The sequence below is a fragment of the Hyaena hyaena genome, unplaced genomic scaffold, assembly GCF_003009895.1.
Source record: "Hyaena hyaena isolate Hyena2069 unplaced genomic scaffold, ASM300989v1 scaffold_211, whole genome shotgun sequence".
Lineage (NCBI taxonomy): Eukaryota > Metazoa > Chordata > Mammalia > Carnivora > Hyaenidae > Hyaena > Hyaena hyaena.
The window spans coordinates 1,007,930-1,021,036 of NW_024080847.1; the positions used below are offsets into that span (position 1 = coordinate 1,007,930).

The 13,107-nt window shown below is 52.3% G+C and overlaps 2 protein-coding genes and 1 long non-coding RNA gene across 3 annotated transcripts; 1 reads left to right on the forward strand and 2 right to left on the reverse strand.

Annotated features, from left to right (window-relative positions):
• The first annotated feature begins 227 nt into the window (after positions 1 to 227).
• Positions 228 to 4,104, forward strand: LOC120238708. The gene is made up of 2 exons (XR_005530292.1): positions 228 to 1,182; positions 1,562 to 4,104. It is a non-coding gene; the product is annotated as an uncharacterized LOC120238708 (long non-coding RNA).
• A 1,745-nt stretch (positions 4,105 to 5,849) lies between these two features.
• TOMM6 (translocase of outer mitochondrial membrane 6) lies at positions 5,850 to 7,212 on the reverse strand. The gene is made up of 3 exons (XM_039242626.1): positions 6,995 to 7,212; positions 6,410 to 6,514; positions 5,850 to 6,176 (listed from the first exon to the last, which is right to left on the reverse strand). Exons 1-2 carry the CDS (start codon positions 7,120 to 7,122, stop codon positions 6,418 to 6,420), a joined length of 225 nt encoding a protein of 74 aa, XP_039098557.1. The 5' UTR covers positions 7,123 to 7,212; the 3' UTR covers positions 5,850 to 6,176; positions 6,410 to 6,417.
• A 126-nt stretch (positions 7,213 to 7,338) lies between these two features.
• PRICKLE4 (prickle planar cell polarity protein 4) lies at positions 7,339 to 12,953 on the reverse strand. The gene is given in 8 exon segments (XM_039242625.1): positions 7,339 to 8,076; positions 8,592 to 8,781; positions 9,353 to 9,556; positions 9,850 to 9,987; positions 10,945 to 11,052; positions 11,530 to 11,581; positions 11,583 to 11,671; positions 12,909 to 12,953. Coding segments are annotated over 7 exon segments (1,143 nt in total). The 5' UTR covers positions 11,660 to 11,671; positions 12,909 to 12,953; the 3' UTR covers positions 7,339 to 7,702.
• Between the last annotated feature and the right edge of the window lie 154 nt (positions 12,954 to 13,107).

Sequence of the window (13,107 nt, forward strand, 5' to 3'; positions counted from 1 at the left end):
AAGAAAGAGGGAGTAAGCTGATCAGATGCAGCCAGGAGAGCAGCCATGTTTTCTTTCCACTCTGTGATTCCCCCAGGAGTCAGGGCCTCCTTGCAGCACCAGAGGAGCCGTCCTGTTGTGAGGAGCCCGGGACAGAGCACATGAGGTGGGGCCCTGGGCTGGCAGCTTGCTGGATGAGACTGGTTCCAGGCAGGAGGTGAATAATAAGGACTTGTTCCTACAAAGGAAGTAACCATCAAGGGTTGAAAACTTGCAGACTTCCCTTTTTAGGGGATAGCAGTGGAAGAGTGGAATGAGATGCATAGAGCAAATTCCCATCCCCCACCCTCACCCCCACCAAATGGGAGGTTGGTCCGGTGTCCTGCCCTCCTGGCTGCTGCTGTCATTTAATCATTCCACATCTTCTGAGACTGGCATGAACCACCCTCCATCCTAAAGAACGAGCAGTTCACCTAGGGAAGCAATACATTGTCCGTGACATGTCCTTCGTTGCACACTGAGCCGGAGGGCATTCCTGGCTACCCAGTTCTGTAGCATATCCCTGGTTCAGGTGTAGGGCAAGCACATGGTTTGGTTTAAATTGGCCTTTAGGTCCGCTGTCTGAGGCTTTCTCAGAACTCAGTGGAGGAGAGGCAGAGATAGCCCGTGGTCCAGGCCTTACCTGAATGCCTATCACCTGTCCTCACCTCGGTGCAGCATGCAGCTTTTCTTCGCCTGCAGCAGCTTTCTTGTGCCTGGAGGGCTAGAACATTCTTGTTCAACACAAGGTTGGGGAATTTCTGCTTTTCTAGGGCTGAGGAATCTGCCCCCGTATATCCAAGCAGTTCACTGCTGCTGGCCCCAGCCCATCTCCTCCTACATCTGATAATCCCTACTGCTTCTTTACCCACCTGCACTCAGTCCAGCAGAGGAAAAAAGAGTGCCCTGTCCTTTACTTAAGTGCTGGTAAAATACATCTTTGTTTATGCTGGGTCAGTTTCTAAGTGGAATGAAACCGCTCAGATGGAAACCCTCCACCGCATCAGGCACCACTGAATTTCCCTTCTCAGTCCTTCAGTTAGACTCACCAGTAAAAGTGAACGCAGACCAGAACTGTCATCATGGGGGCTGCCGCCATCGACCTCTACCTGTCATGAATGCTCATCTTTTGACTGAGTGTATCATACGAACATTTCAGTTCAGGTAGGAGTACAGCTGTCGCTTGAAGGAAGCAGATGTGGAGGGAGTTTGGGGAAGGGTGGGAGGTTGGGACAAGAGAGCGTAAAGAATGAGGGTCGTAGCTTAGGGGTGTGGGTGAGCCCCATTTCCAGAGTGGATCTGTAGCACTTGCTGTTGATCTCTTTTGAGATGGACTCTCCCGTAGGACCTGACAGACAGCACTGAGACACAGAGAAAATTCAGACAGAAAATGGCTCACTTGGATAGAGAAGGGGGAGTGACTATGTTTTAAATTAAACTTGCTTTTTCCAACACTGTGAGGTTTCTGTAATATTTAGCTTTTATTTGGAAGCGATAGCGTATGGCATTTTTTATGCTGTTTGGTTTATATTGTCTACTGCAGGCTTTTTTGTACAAGCTTGGCCCCGGGCTCACCCTCTCCTGGACACTGTTTTAAAGTGTCACAGCTGCCCTTGCTGCCGGAGGCCCTGATGTAAAGCTGTGCTCTCTAGATCCGCGGTTTTAAGTTGGCAGGACTGGTGGAGACTTTCTGTGGCAATGGAAAAGCCCATGAACTTAAAAAAAAAAAAAAAAGTAAAAAGGAAAGGAAAATAGGAATTGTGCCTCATCTTTCTTTGAATGCCGTATTTATTATTCTAGAAAAAGAGAACTTACACATCGAAAAGAACTAGAGCATCTACTTCACCCCTCAGGCCGTCTAGGGGGGAAATACTTCAGAAAAATGAACATTTAATGGAAAACTAAAAAATCTTCAAATTTAATTTTTAAAAATAGTTTTATACCAAATATCTATAAGAATTATTAAGCAGATTTAAGGATTTTGTAAAATAAGTGCTTCACTTAGCTGAGCACCCGTGTATCAAATTACTAAGATGGTTTCAAAGGAGTTGGACTAGAAGCCACGACAGAGTCCTCCCTGAGCTGCCTACCCTTGAAGGTGCCCCTGCAGTCACAGACACCTCAGGTACCCAGAGGCAGCAGCACTAGACGCTGTTGAGAAGTTAGTATTTATGGAGATTTTTATTAAAAGAGTTCCCTGCTGCAGAAGCCAGTGGCTATTGTGAGGGAAATTCCCTTTGCCTTTAATTTATTTGCATATTGGAAGTAGATGGAATTCTTAGTTGCATCTTACTTTAAGCTGAAACATTCTAAAGGGAAGAAACTAAGAACCAGGTGGAAGTTGACTTGATGCTGCCAAATCAAACCCAAGATCTCCTAACTGAACCTTAGGGGCCTGTTTCTCCCAGACAAGCAGTTAGAGTCCCGTTCCCGGAGCCCTTCGTAGTTGGCTGGTGTGTTTACTTTCTGCCGTAGCCAGCCAAGATGAATGCACCCTGGCCCTCCGAAAGGAGTTTTACCTCAATCTAGCTTGACCCTCATACTTGCGGCTGCCTCAGAGTACGCATCCATGCTAGTGTTTAAAAAAAAAAAGTTAGGCATGCCCTCAACAGCCAGGAACTGAAGCTCTTATTAAATGGCAGGCAGAGCTCTTGCCAGCTTTGATCCAGTCCCCTCTCAGGCTGAGGGGGGCAGTGCCACACTGTAAAGAATTTCCAGATGTCTCTTAAAATGTCATGAATAAAATTAGAAACTGTAGAAGTGTTAATGTGTCCTATGGACTCAATAGCAGAGTTTATTTTTGTTTTAAATGGCAAGGCTTCTAGAGTCAATGATTGTACGTGTTCCCCACACTGGCTATGCTTACAGTTCCATCGCAGAGCAAGAGCTAGTGGCTGGGTTGGCTGGGCAGTGGGGCATGGCCCCAGCCAGGCCCCAGAAGCCTGAGAGAGGTTGACAGTAGTACAGAATGAAAACTTGGTTGGGTGTGGGGGGGAGGGGGGGGCGGCAAGCAGGGAGGGGGAAATGGAGTTTGTTTTACTTATTGATAAAGCTTTGTGAACTAATTTTATACAATTCATAACATTTGGTGCCTTGTACCCAGTTATGGTTTGCATGGGATTGAAAAGATAAAGGAAGGGAAAGGATGCCTCCTTTTCATTTTAAGTGGCAAATGGGTCTGTATAGTGTAAAGAACATTTGGTATCAGACTTTTTAAAAGCATTTCATTTCATGTGTGTGAAAGATAATTATTACCAGCAAATTCTGAAATCTTACTGTAATGTCCAAAATCTGAAATCTTACTGTAATGTCCAAAATCTTTGGATTTGTGACTCTTCATCAAATGGCTGCTTTTCAAGGCAGACTATGTACCCTGTTCTTTTTTACCACTCCTTTTGTGTTCCAAACATGAACTCGGGCCTTTTTGGGTAGGCTGGGAGTGCTACCTCTTCCTAAACATGTACTATATACCCTTGTCAGGTTACATCTTCTAAGTGGAAGGGTTGCTTTCCAGCTGGTTGGGAGAGCACAAATGTTCAGAAAGGGCCTTTTTTTCCCCTAATGCTTGGCAACTTAGGGTAGAAGTCAAACAAAAAAAGGATTCCTCCTGAAGTATTACTATTACCTTCATTAGTTCTGAAGTACTTTTGCACAAAATTTCAGGAAGCAGTGTAGAACACATTCCCCTGTATGTGAACCTTGAAATTGTAAGGCAAGCCAGTGCACTGTGTAATATGCAAAAGAGAAGGCTCGAAGAACCTGTGCCAGCCGCCCGGGCCCCAGCCCCTTTCCCTGGCAGGTGCCGAGCAGCTGTGGAAAGGGAGAAGACTCAGTCCGCTCACCTGCAGAGCTGTTTATAGCCTGTTCCTTTTACTCGGACCTTAAGGTTTCCAATGAGCTCACGAGACATCACCAAAGGGTGTTTAGAAAGCTCACCACTTGAAGCACATTTGATAGCTGGTTCCCTCAGCCTAATTACTGGCTTAATTAGGTGAGGAGGTTGTACTTTTGGAGAAAAATCTCCCATGGCAACTTAGGTTTTTACCCGGTAAGTATGCATCTTCCTGGTGGTGGTTTTTTTTTTTTTCAAGTCAGCACTAAAGCTGAAAAGCGCCTTCTAAATATGACTGGGACTTTAGTTTATTATCTTCCACGTTTAACCATTCTCTTGGTCTAGGGCTTTGACTTGAACCAAGTGTTATTTTTTTCTTTCAAGCCAAACATTGCTCTAAATACACCATAGCTGCTAGGCTATGCTAGCATTAAGGCAAATGGTCATTTTTGTGGATTCTTTCCTTCTGCTGGCATGTTTCCATTTAAAATCTAACTAGGGAGTAGAAGAGATTTTCATAGTACTGGTAACCAGGCAGGGCTGAATGTCATGTGACCCATATAAAATGGACTTTCCTTGGGGAGGGTGTTGAGTTGGAATGGTGAAAGCCAGCATTTTCATTTACAAAATTATTGACTGCTTATCAAAAGTCTGGGGAATTGTAGAATTGAGAGCTCTGCTCGCTCGAGTCTTAACACTTTTGAGGAATGAAGCCAGTTTAAATGAAACTTTACCTTGCCAGTATTATGGCTTTAAAAACCAACTAACCATAAACACTATTACTTGAAGCTGAAACATTAAATTTTGAGTGAAATGTGAATTATGCTTTTGGAAGCTGCCATGTCTTAATTGCTGGATTTTTCTTTTCAACTTTAAAAAACTTTTTATTTAAAATAGAACTGTTCAGTTAGGAGTAGGATCGGGTTGCAGACTTCAAGGATGTGTTTCATACCAATGAAACAGGACAGGAGGTGCTGGTATTGGTCTTAGAGGTCTGATGCAGCTCTGAAGGGGCTTAGAATCCATGCTATGACTTAAACGTTTCCTTCCTGGTCACCTTTTGAGAGGTGATGGCTTCAAACCTAAGCCTTGCTCTCCTGTATGTGATGCTTCCTCATCTTTACACCCAGTAAGTTACAAACCTATCAAATCATCTGTGGTGCCAGTACAGATAGATTCTTAAGAGGGTGTTGGCCTCATGGTGAGCCAGCCACAAGCCTGAAATCACAGCTCAAACGTCTCCCTAACAGGTGGGACCTACCCGATCAATACAAGAGAATGGTGCTTTTTAAAATACATACACAATCTAATTCTCAGATTTCTTAACGAGATTTATGCCAGTAGTGTCAAGAAGGAGTTTTGTCCTATTTACCTTTTGTGAACAGATTGCTAGACATCTGTCAACCCTAACAATTAGGCCGCCGTGGTGCATTCATATTGACCTCTCTTTCCAATTCATGTCCATTAATCCCATACCAGTTCCACAGGAGACTTGGCATGGAAAAGCAGGACTTTAAAAAATGCCTAGTAGATGGGGTGCCTGGCCGGCTCAGTCAGAAGAGCATGTGACTCTTCATCTCAAGATCATGAGTGTGAGCCCCATGTTGGGTGTGCAGATTACTTAACTAAACTTAAAGTAAAATAAAATAATAAAGATACCCACTCTACTACAACAATGCCCCCTTGGTGCCTGGAAAACCCACCTGGTGCACTAAACGCTATGCAACACCAAATGGCTTCTTCCTCTGGTTCTGATCAAAAATGTAAATTCCTCAAAAATAAGTTTCCTCTTACATTCACATCAAGTACAGTGGCTACAATTTCCTTTTTTTTTTTAATCTTTTAATGTGAAGCAAACCACCTGTTACAATCCATGTTTGAGGCTTGTTCCTGTCTCTCGAGTGTGAAATATAAATCATGTTTTTATGATTTTTGTAAATCTTGACTTTTTACACCTTGTTTTTGTAAGCCGAAGTTTCTTATTAAAAGAATAAAAGGATTGGTCTTTGTGTGCAATCTTTATTCCAAATATTTGTTAAAATACCATTAAAATACCATTCCTCAGGACAAAAGCAAAAACCACCCACTGCAGAAACTTCAGAACTATGTACAGAACTTTACAGAACAGAGGACAACACTTTGGCTGAAGCCTGACTGAAAACCAGAGAATGGAGTTCTGAGTGGGCTCAACGAAGAAAAGGCAATCGGGGCAGGAAGGTGCCCATCTGAATGAACCTTCAACTTCCATCAGGGAAAAGTCTTGTGATGGTCAAAGACTCCAGGCTGTTTTTGGAAGGTTGGAGGTTCCACAGGGGGTTCCATGTGTCTGCAATCAGAGACACATGACAACGGGTGGCATTAGAAATGTAAAAGCCTGAAGGGAAATTACTAAGAGACTCAAAATTTCTTCCAACACCTGTAAACATATTTAGGTAGGAGTAGTCAAGGGCCTATGTCAAGTCTCTCCTTTATTTTGTAAATAGAAAATAAAGATAAAAATTATTACTTCTCTCTGCCTTGAGGGCTCCTAGGCACGCAGAGCATTGGTTAAGTGCTTACCTATTTGGCTATACCCCTGGCTGAGGGGCCATTAGGTCAATGTCACTCAAATTCCTGGCCAGCCAAACGCCCGCAGCAAAAAGTCCCAAATTGAGGATCAAGTTCCTGGAAAAAGAGTATTTTATTAACACTGTGCTCACTGAAGCGCTTGTCTTAATGAAAATACTACGGGAAAAGGTTTTATCATCACCACCCTGGAAAAACTTCCCGGGGCAAAAACACTGTTCTAGAACTGCAGGAGGGAGGATCTTTACAAAGGTAGGCTGCCCACGACCCACGTGGCTACTTGGCTTTCGTTCCCGGGTCTAATAGGATCCAACGCAAAGGCCAGTTAAGCACTCGCCCAGGGCCGAACAGCCTGTGTGTGTTGGCGCCTCTTCTTTCCAGCCCAGTTACTGAAAAGGTCGCTTTTGCCGCACGGGAACTCTCCCAGCCAAGGACCTCCCCAAAGGATAGCCGGAGTCACTACGAGGCCAAGACGCTGGCAAATGCAAAGGCGCCAACTTGGGCGAAGAAGGGGAGTATGGGAGGTGTGTACAGGGGAGCAGAGGGCCAGAGAGGGACAAGTTTCCGGGCCTCGGTTACCTCCGGAAATCGTTCCTGTCGGTGGCGAAGCGGTAGACGCCCCGAAGCCAATCTCCCACGTTGTCCGGAATTTCGGGAGCTTCATTTGCCGCGCCCGGAGCGCTCACGGCGACCCCACTGGAAGCCATAGCAGCACCCTCTAGATCCACAAGGCCTCGCCCGACGCACCGTGTCGGCGCCGGAGGATTACGCAACTTCCGGTCTCGCACTTCCGCCGGCTACGGGCCGGCAGGGGGCGCAGCTGCTCCAGCGAGGTCCGGTGCCTAGGAGGGAGAACTCCCGGACTGCGCGTCCCCGAGCCCGGCAAGGGGAGGAGCGCGGCCTGGCACTACGGTCGCCAGGCCGCGTCCCGCCTCTGGCTCCCTCCTGGCCTTCATCTCGCCAACCTTGTCACCGCCACACGTGGTCTCTGAGTGATCACTTCATTGGCTCGGGAAGAGGATAAGGACGGGGATGTCTCAGCCTCTGGGGGTGGGGATAGGGTTTAGCTCAGCAGGGGATGCATAGCTTTGGGAGGGGGGTTCCCCAAGAAAGTCTCCATCAGAAGTCATAGAATACGCAGGCCTAAGAGGGGGCACTCCAAGTTTGTGGTCTCGCCGCCTCTCCCAGGCGTGCCCTGGACTGCGTTCAGTCTAGGATTTTTATACGGGTGGGAGAGCCTCATTCTCACAGATCACACACCCCCTCCCCCTGTTCCGGGCTGCGCCGCTAGCAAATAGTGCAGTGCTTCCTGGAGGTGTCGCTGTCTCCAGCTTGGAGGCTTCCGGGGGTCTTCCAGGGCCCTGGAAGGCGCTGGCCCAAGAAAAAGCCTTCGGGTTCCGAGTCAGAAGAAGAGGAGCAGGTGGGGCAGGGGGCATCCTCCTTGGAATCGAGGGGCGTCTCCGGGTGACCCTGCTCCCGCCCTTTGGGTGCCTCCGCCTTGTCCCCAGTTTGACGCTCCTGCTTTGGACTGGCTCCAAAAAGGTCCTTCTGGGCTTCCGGACTGGAGTGGGGGTCAGTGGCAGGAAGGGCTGCTTGGGAGACCGTAGTGGCATCCAGCGGGGTGCGGTCCCTTTCTTCAACTCTGTCAAGACCCTCATCCCCTGTTCCGGGCCGGGTCAGAAACGCCCATCTCAGAGCCGGGAGTCTCCCACTCGGGGACCAGAGAGGGGCGGGCCCCAGAAGTCAGTCTCAGTTGGGGCCCGGCCCCACCCCCCGCCCCGCCCCGCCCCTGAGCCGTGCGCGCTGCCGCCGCGGACGCGACAGCTCCACCGGGCACCCCCGCCCCTCCCCGCCGCCGCCCACCAGAGGGCGACCGCGTCCCCAGTCGGGGAGTGAGTCCCGCGCCGCAGCCCCAACGGTGGCGCGGGGTGGGTTCGGGAGGTCCTTGGAGCGCTCCGGCCAGGGACGCGCGGTGAGAGCTGCGGGCCCCGAGCCTCGGGTCTGGGGGTGGGGTGCGGTGGGGGGCCGGGGGCGCTGCTGGAGGGACGGGAAGGCGTGGGACCGAGGCGAGGGTCCCAGCCCGGGAGAACCCCCTCCTCAGTCCAGCCCAGCCTAAGCCGCTGCCCCCTTACCCTTTGGTCAGCACCTTCTCCTCCCTTACCGAGGGACGTCCTACCTTCCAGTGTCTGGGCCCGGCTCGAGCCGGAATCCGAGTAGCGACTCTCAAAGCAGCTGGGGCAGCAGGGGCCGCCCCCCGGCAGGGCATAAAGTCCCCCGCCCAAGGGCCCGGCGCAGTCCTGACAGCAGAAGTGGTTCTCGTGCCAGCGCCGTCCCTCCGCCTCGGTGCAGCGCCGGGAGAAGATCAGCTGGGAGAGGGAGGGAGAACAGTTCATTCATTCATTCATTCATTCACTCGCTCATTCATTCACCCAATAACCACGCCTTATACCCAGTTAACGCTAAAGCACGTCTACAGACCTCCCATCTGATATACTCAACCACTCGGATGCAGGGAGGGCTGATGGGCCTAGCCAGGATCCTGCTAGCAGGTGGCACAGTCTGAAGAAGTGCGACCCTGGTCGCTTGGACTCCCAACCCAGGGTTCCGCTCTGCCTTATACTGACAGTATGGCACTTCCTCGCCCTGGCAGGCACAGCACTGGGCACCAGGAAAACTGAGACGAACGTCTGTCCAACAGTCCCTGCTCCGGAGAAATTCTTAGTCCAAGAAAGTCTGGGGGGACTCTTGCTTGCAGTCGGGGAGGGCACAAGGCAACGCGTCAGAACGCAGGGAACACACAGGTCCCAGGCCGGTTCGGAGTTCTCCTCCATTCCGGGGTACCGGCAGAGGTGTCCCCTTACATCCTGACACACTGGGCCCTGGGCAACCCTCCCAGGCTGCGCGCCCCGCCCCCACCCCCTTCGGCCCGGGCCGTACCTGGTCACAAGCCGGGCAGCGCGGCCGCAGCAGCTCTGCGTGATGGCGGCCGCAGTAGAGACGCCCGTCGTGGTAGAAGTAGATGAGGTTTATCAGGGCCTGGCCGCAGGCCTGGCAGGCAAAGCAAGCTCGGTGCCAGCAGCGCCGCTCCCCTGCCCGGGCCGCGAACACTCCGTACTCGCCTGGCCTCAGCCGCTGCCTGCACTGCTGGGCGCGGAGGCTCGGCTGCTCAGAGGCGCGTCGTGCTCCTAGCTTCCCTCCTGGGCTGCCATCCCAACCCCAGACTAACTGTTCTCCCCACACCCCTGGCAAGCCCACCTCCCCTGCAGGCTCCCCCCAAGAACCCCTGAACTTGGCTTCTCTTTTTCCTCAGTTTACCAAACTGTCAATCCCCAAACCCCCTCTCCTTCCCCCCCCCACCCCCCCAGTCCCTGGAGCTAGCCCCGTGTGCAGAAGTGAGAGGGCAAAGCGGAATGGGGGAGGGGGACACTACCTACCTTCTCACAGGTGTGTTCGGGCAGCTTGGGAGGTAGCAGGAGGGCCACCCCCTGTCCCAGGGCCTCCCGCCTCCTCTGAGCACAGAAGAGCCGCAGCTCAGCCAGCTCGTCCTCCCCAAGGGCCAGGCAGTAGCGCTCCTGCACAAAGAGGCCTCCCCTGTGAGCGGGGGGAGCCCAGCAGGCAAGCCTGAAGCTTGACCGGAGGGAGAAGGCTTAGCCGCTGGGTCAAAGGAAGGTCGTAGAACCTCCAGGAGGTGCAAAAGATGACAGCACAGAAGGGCATTGAGAAGGAGAGGGAAAGAGGGGAGAGAGTTGGACTAAGTCTACGTCAGCCTCACTTCCCCCCAGGAATGGCCGCCACTCGGGTCCTGATGGCCCACAGCACTGAGCCCTGTCACCACATATAGATCCCTGCCCCCAGGGAGCTGGGACTCACTATTACTTTCTGTTGTGTTTTTCCAAGTTACTCCACGTTCTCCTGTCTTTAAAAAAATTTTTTAATGTCTTTTTATTTATTTCTGAGAGAGAGAGAGAGACAGAGAGAGAGAGAGAGACAGCGTGAGCAGGGGAGGGTCAGAGAGAGAGGGAAACACAGAATCCAAAGCAGGCTCCAGGCTCTGAGCCAGCTGTCAGCACAGAGCCCGATGCGGGGCTTGAACCCACGAACCATGAGATCATGACCTGAGCCGAAGTCAGACACTTAACCGACTGAGCCACCCAGGCGCCCCTCATGTTCTCCTGTCTTGCCTCCCCAACTGAACTGTAAGCCTTTAGTCTGGGCACACATAGGACCCTAATAAATACTTAACCATACTGTCTACATTTGTACGTTCCATTATCGGTTTCAAAAGTCGTTCATGTCCATCTTCTCATTTGCTCTTCAGCTAAGCATTGTGAGCCGAGGGGATGCTACTGCCCACCCTCCCACCCCCTTGGTGTGGACTTGGAAACTCAGGCTGGGGCAGGGGTGGGATGGCTTCCTCAATTACCAGCGTAGCTAGACCCTAGATCCCTGTCCTCAGGCTTCTGGCCCCACGGTAAAAAAAAAGATAGGGAGGCGAGGGAGAGGGATGCTGGGGAGAGAGAGAGACCCACATCGCTGTCCTGCGGAGGCAGCTGATGCAAGAGGATCCGAAGTCCAGGCCGGTTGGGGGCCCAATGGGTGTCCAAGCCAGGAAGCCCCAAGCTCAGAACTTCAGGGTCCTGAGGAGACGCAGCAGGGTGGGGGGGTTGGTTTCCCTTCCTCTTTGCTCCTCCCCCCACTGCCACCCCTTCTCTAATCTGGAACAACTACCAAGCACCGCCTCCTTCAAGATCAAGACAAGGACAGGTGGCCGCTCCTGCATGTGAGGCACGTCGGGGAGGCCCCACTCCCCCAGATGGTATCCTTTCTGATGCTTTAAGTCACTCCCTTTACTCCTTAGGGCTAAAGCCCCGAGTCTGCTTTGACAGCGCAGACCCCCTAGAGGAAGTAACGCGTATTCGTGCGAAGAAGGTTAAAGTTGGACCCCCTACATCCGAGGCAAGTGGGGGCTGTAGAGACAGGGATTCTTGCAAAGGGAAGACGGCCACAGGACGTTGGGCAGAAAGGCTAACTACCTTCCAGGGGGTGGAAATGGGAGGAGGTCGGTGGAATGGAGGGCATGTTGGGCCCAGAGGGAAGCGCAGGGCTCCTACTACCTGCGCGAAAGTTTCCTCAGCGTCCTCCTCTGGCAAGTGGCCTGCGTCAGTGTGAGTCGGCTGGCGGGCCTGGCTCCGGAGGGCTGAGGCTCTCCCCTCGGTGGGGCCAGCCAGAGTTCAGCACTGACATTGGTGACGAAGCCTGCCAGAAAACAGGAACACTTCCCGTGTATCGGGACCTTACAACGTGCCAGGTAGCGCCAAGTGCTTTGTAGGCATTGTCTCCTTCGGTCCTCCCAGCCACCAAGCGAGGTGGGCGGTATTCCTGACCCCATTTTGCAGATGGCCAAACTGAGGGTCAAGGAGCATAAATGCCCGAGGTCACACAGCTACTAAGTGGCACAGCCACATCTTGAAGCCAGGCCTTCTGGCTCCAGAGTTTCTGAAGGTCAAACTCCAGGGTGTGTCCCAAGACTGGGAAGTAGGAAAGAGGAGGCGCATAACGGAAAGACAGGGCATTCTGCCGTTCTAGAGAGCCCCACAGTTGAAACAAAGAAAACAAACTGAGGTTAACCTGCCTAAGGTCACATTAGGAAGCTAAGGAATATTCTAGGAAGAGGCTGACTTTGAGATCCAGGATGGATTCTGACCGCAGCCGGGCACAGGAGGGCCTCAGCAAATCTCAGGCCTCTCTAAGACCCAGCTTTGGGGTTGGGAACAAAGCCTGGACTAGAACAGTTATATTGCTGCCCAGCCCTGCAAGTCACCCCCACGCCCCTTCAGAAGTCCTGTGCCACCTAAACCTGCTTCCACACCCATCTGCTTCCTTCCTGTTCTGTCCCTCTGGTCCTGTTTCCTGTGGAAAACAGCCCGTATGGGCTGTTCCTACTCAGGGCCAGGAGCTGCCACTTCCCCTAACACCACTGCCCCTGCCCCAGGCAGCAAGAGGCCCTTGGGGCAGGGTGCGCACAGGCTAGGGGCCACCTGGGATCTCAGAGTGGATGTGCGCCCTTTTTTTTTTCCAGCTTATAGTATGAAATCGCCCCCCCCCCCAGAAACAACGCTTGGAAGTCAGCCTTCCCCCACCTCCACTCAGCACTGGACCCCGTCTTATTAACATCCTGGATTCCTTCAAAATCCACCCCCCCGCCCCTTAGTTAAGGACCCCGTCTCCCGCCCCTGCGCAGGTGCAGCCTGGCTCGAGTGCCACCTTCCCAGCCCAGCCCTGCGCTCAAGGGCAGAGCCTGAGCGGACCGTAGGGACTGGGGAGGTGAAAGGATGGGAAGGTTTTCCGCGGACAGTGGAGGGAGAAGAGAAGTGTCCGGTCCCGCCAAAAGCCTTCTCGGCAGATCCCCAAAGTTTTTTCTTGGACTTCCCCAGGAATAGTTGGGGCCCCCAGTCTGGCTGTTGGGAGCTTAGGGGAGGGAACGGCGTCTCACCCTCGCTGCGCGCCGGTGTCCGGGCCGTTCTTGACAGACCCCGCCGTCGGGGCTCCCACCTAGTCCCCACCCAGAGCCCTCAGCGCCTGCCCCTGCCCGCCCCGGGAGTGCGGCCCTTCCTCTCCCACGCCCCCGGCGCTCCCTGCCCGCCCCTCCGGGACTGGTAGAGCCGGTGGCTCGGGAGGGGCCTGGTGCTGCA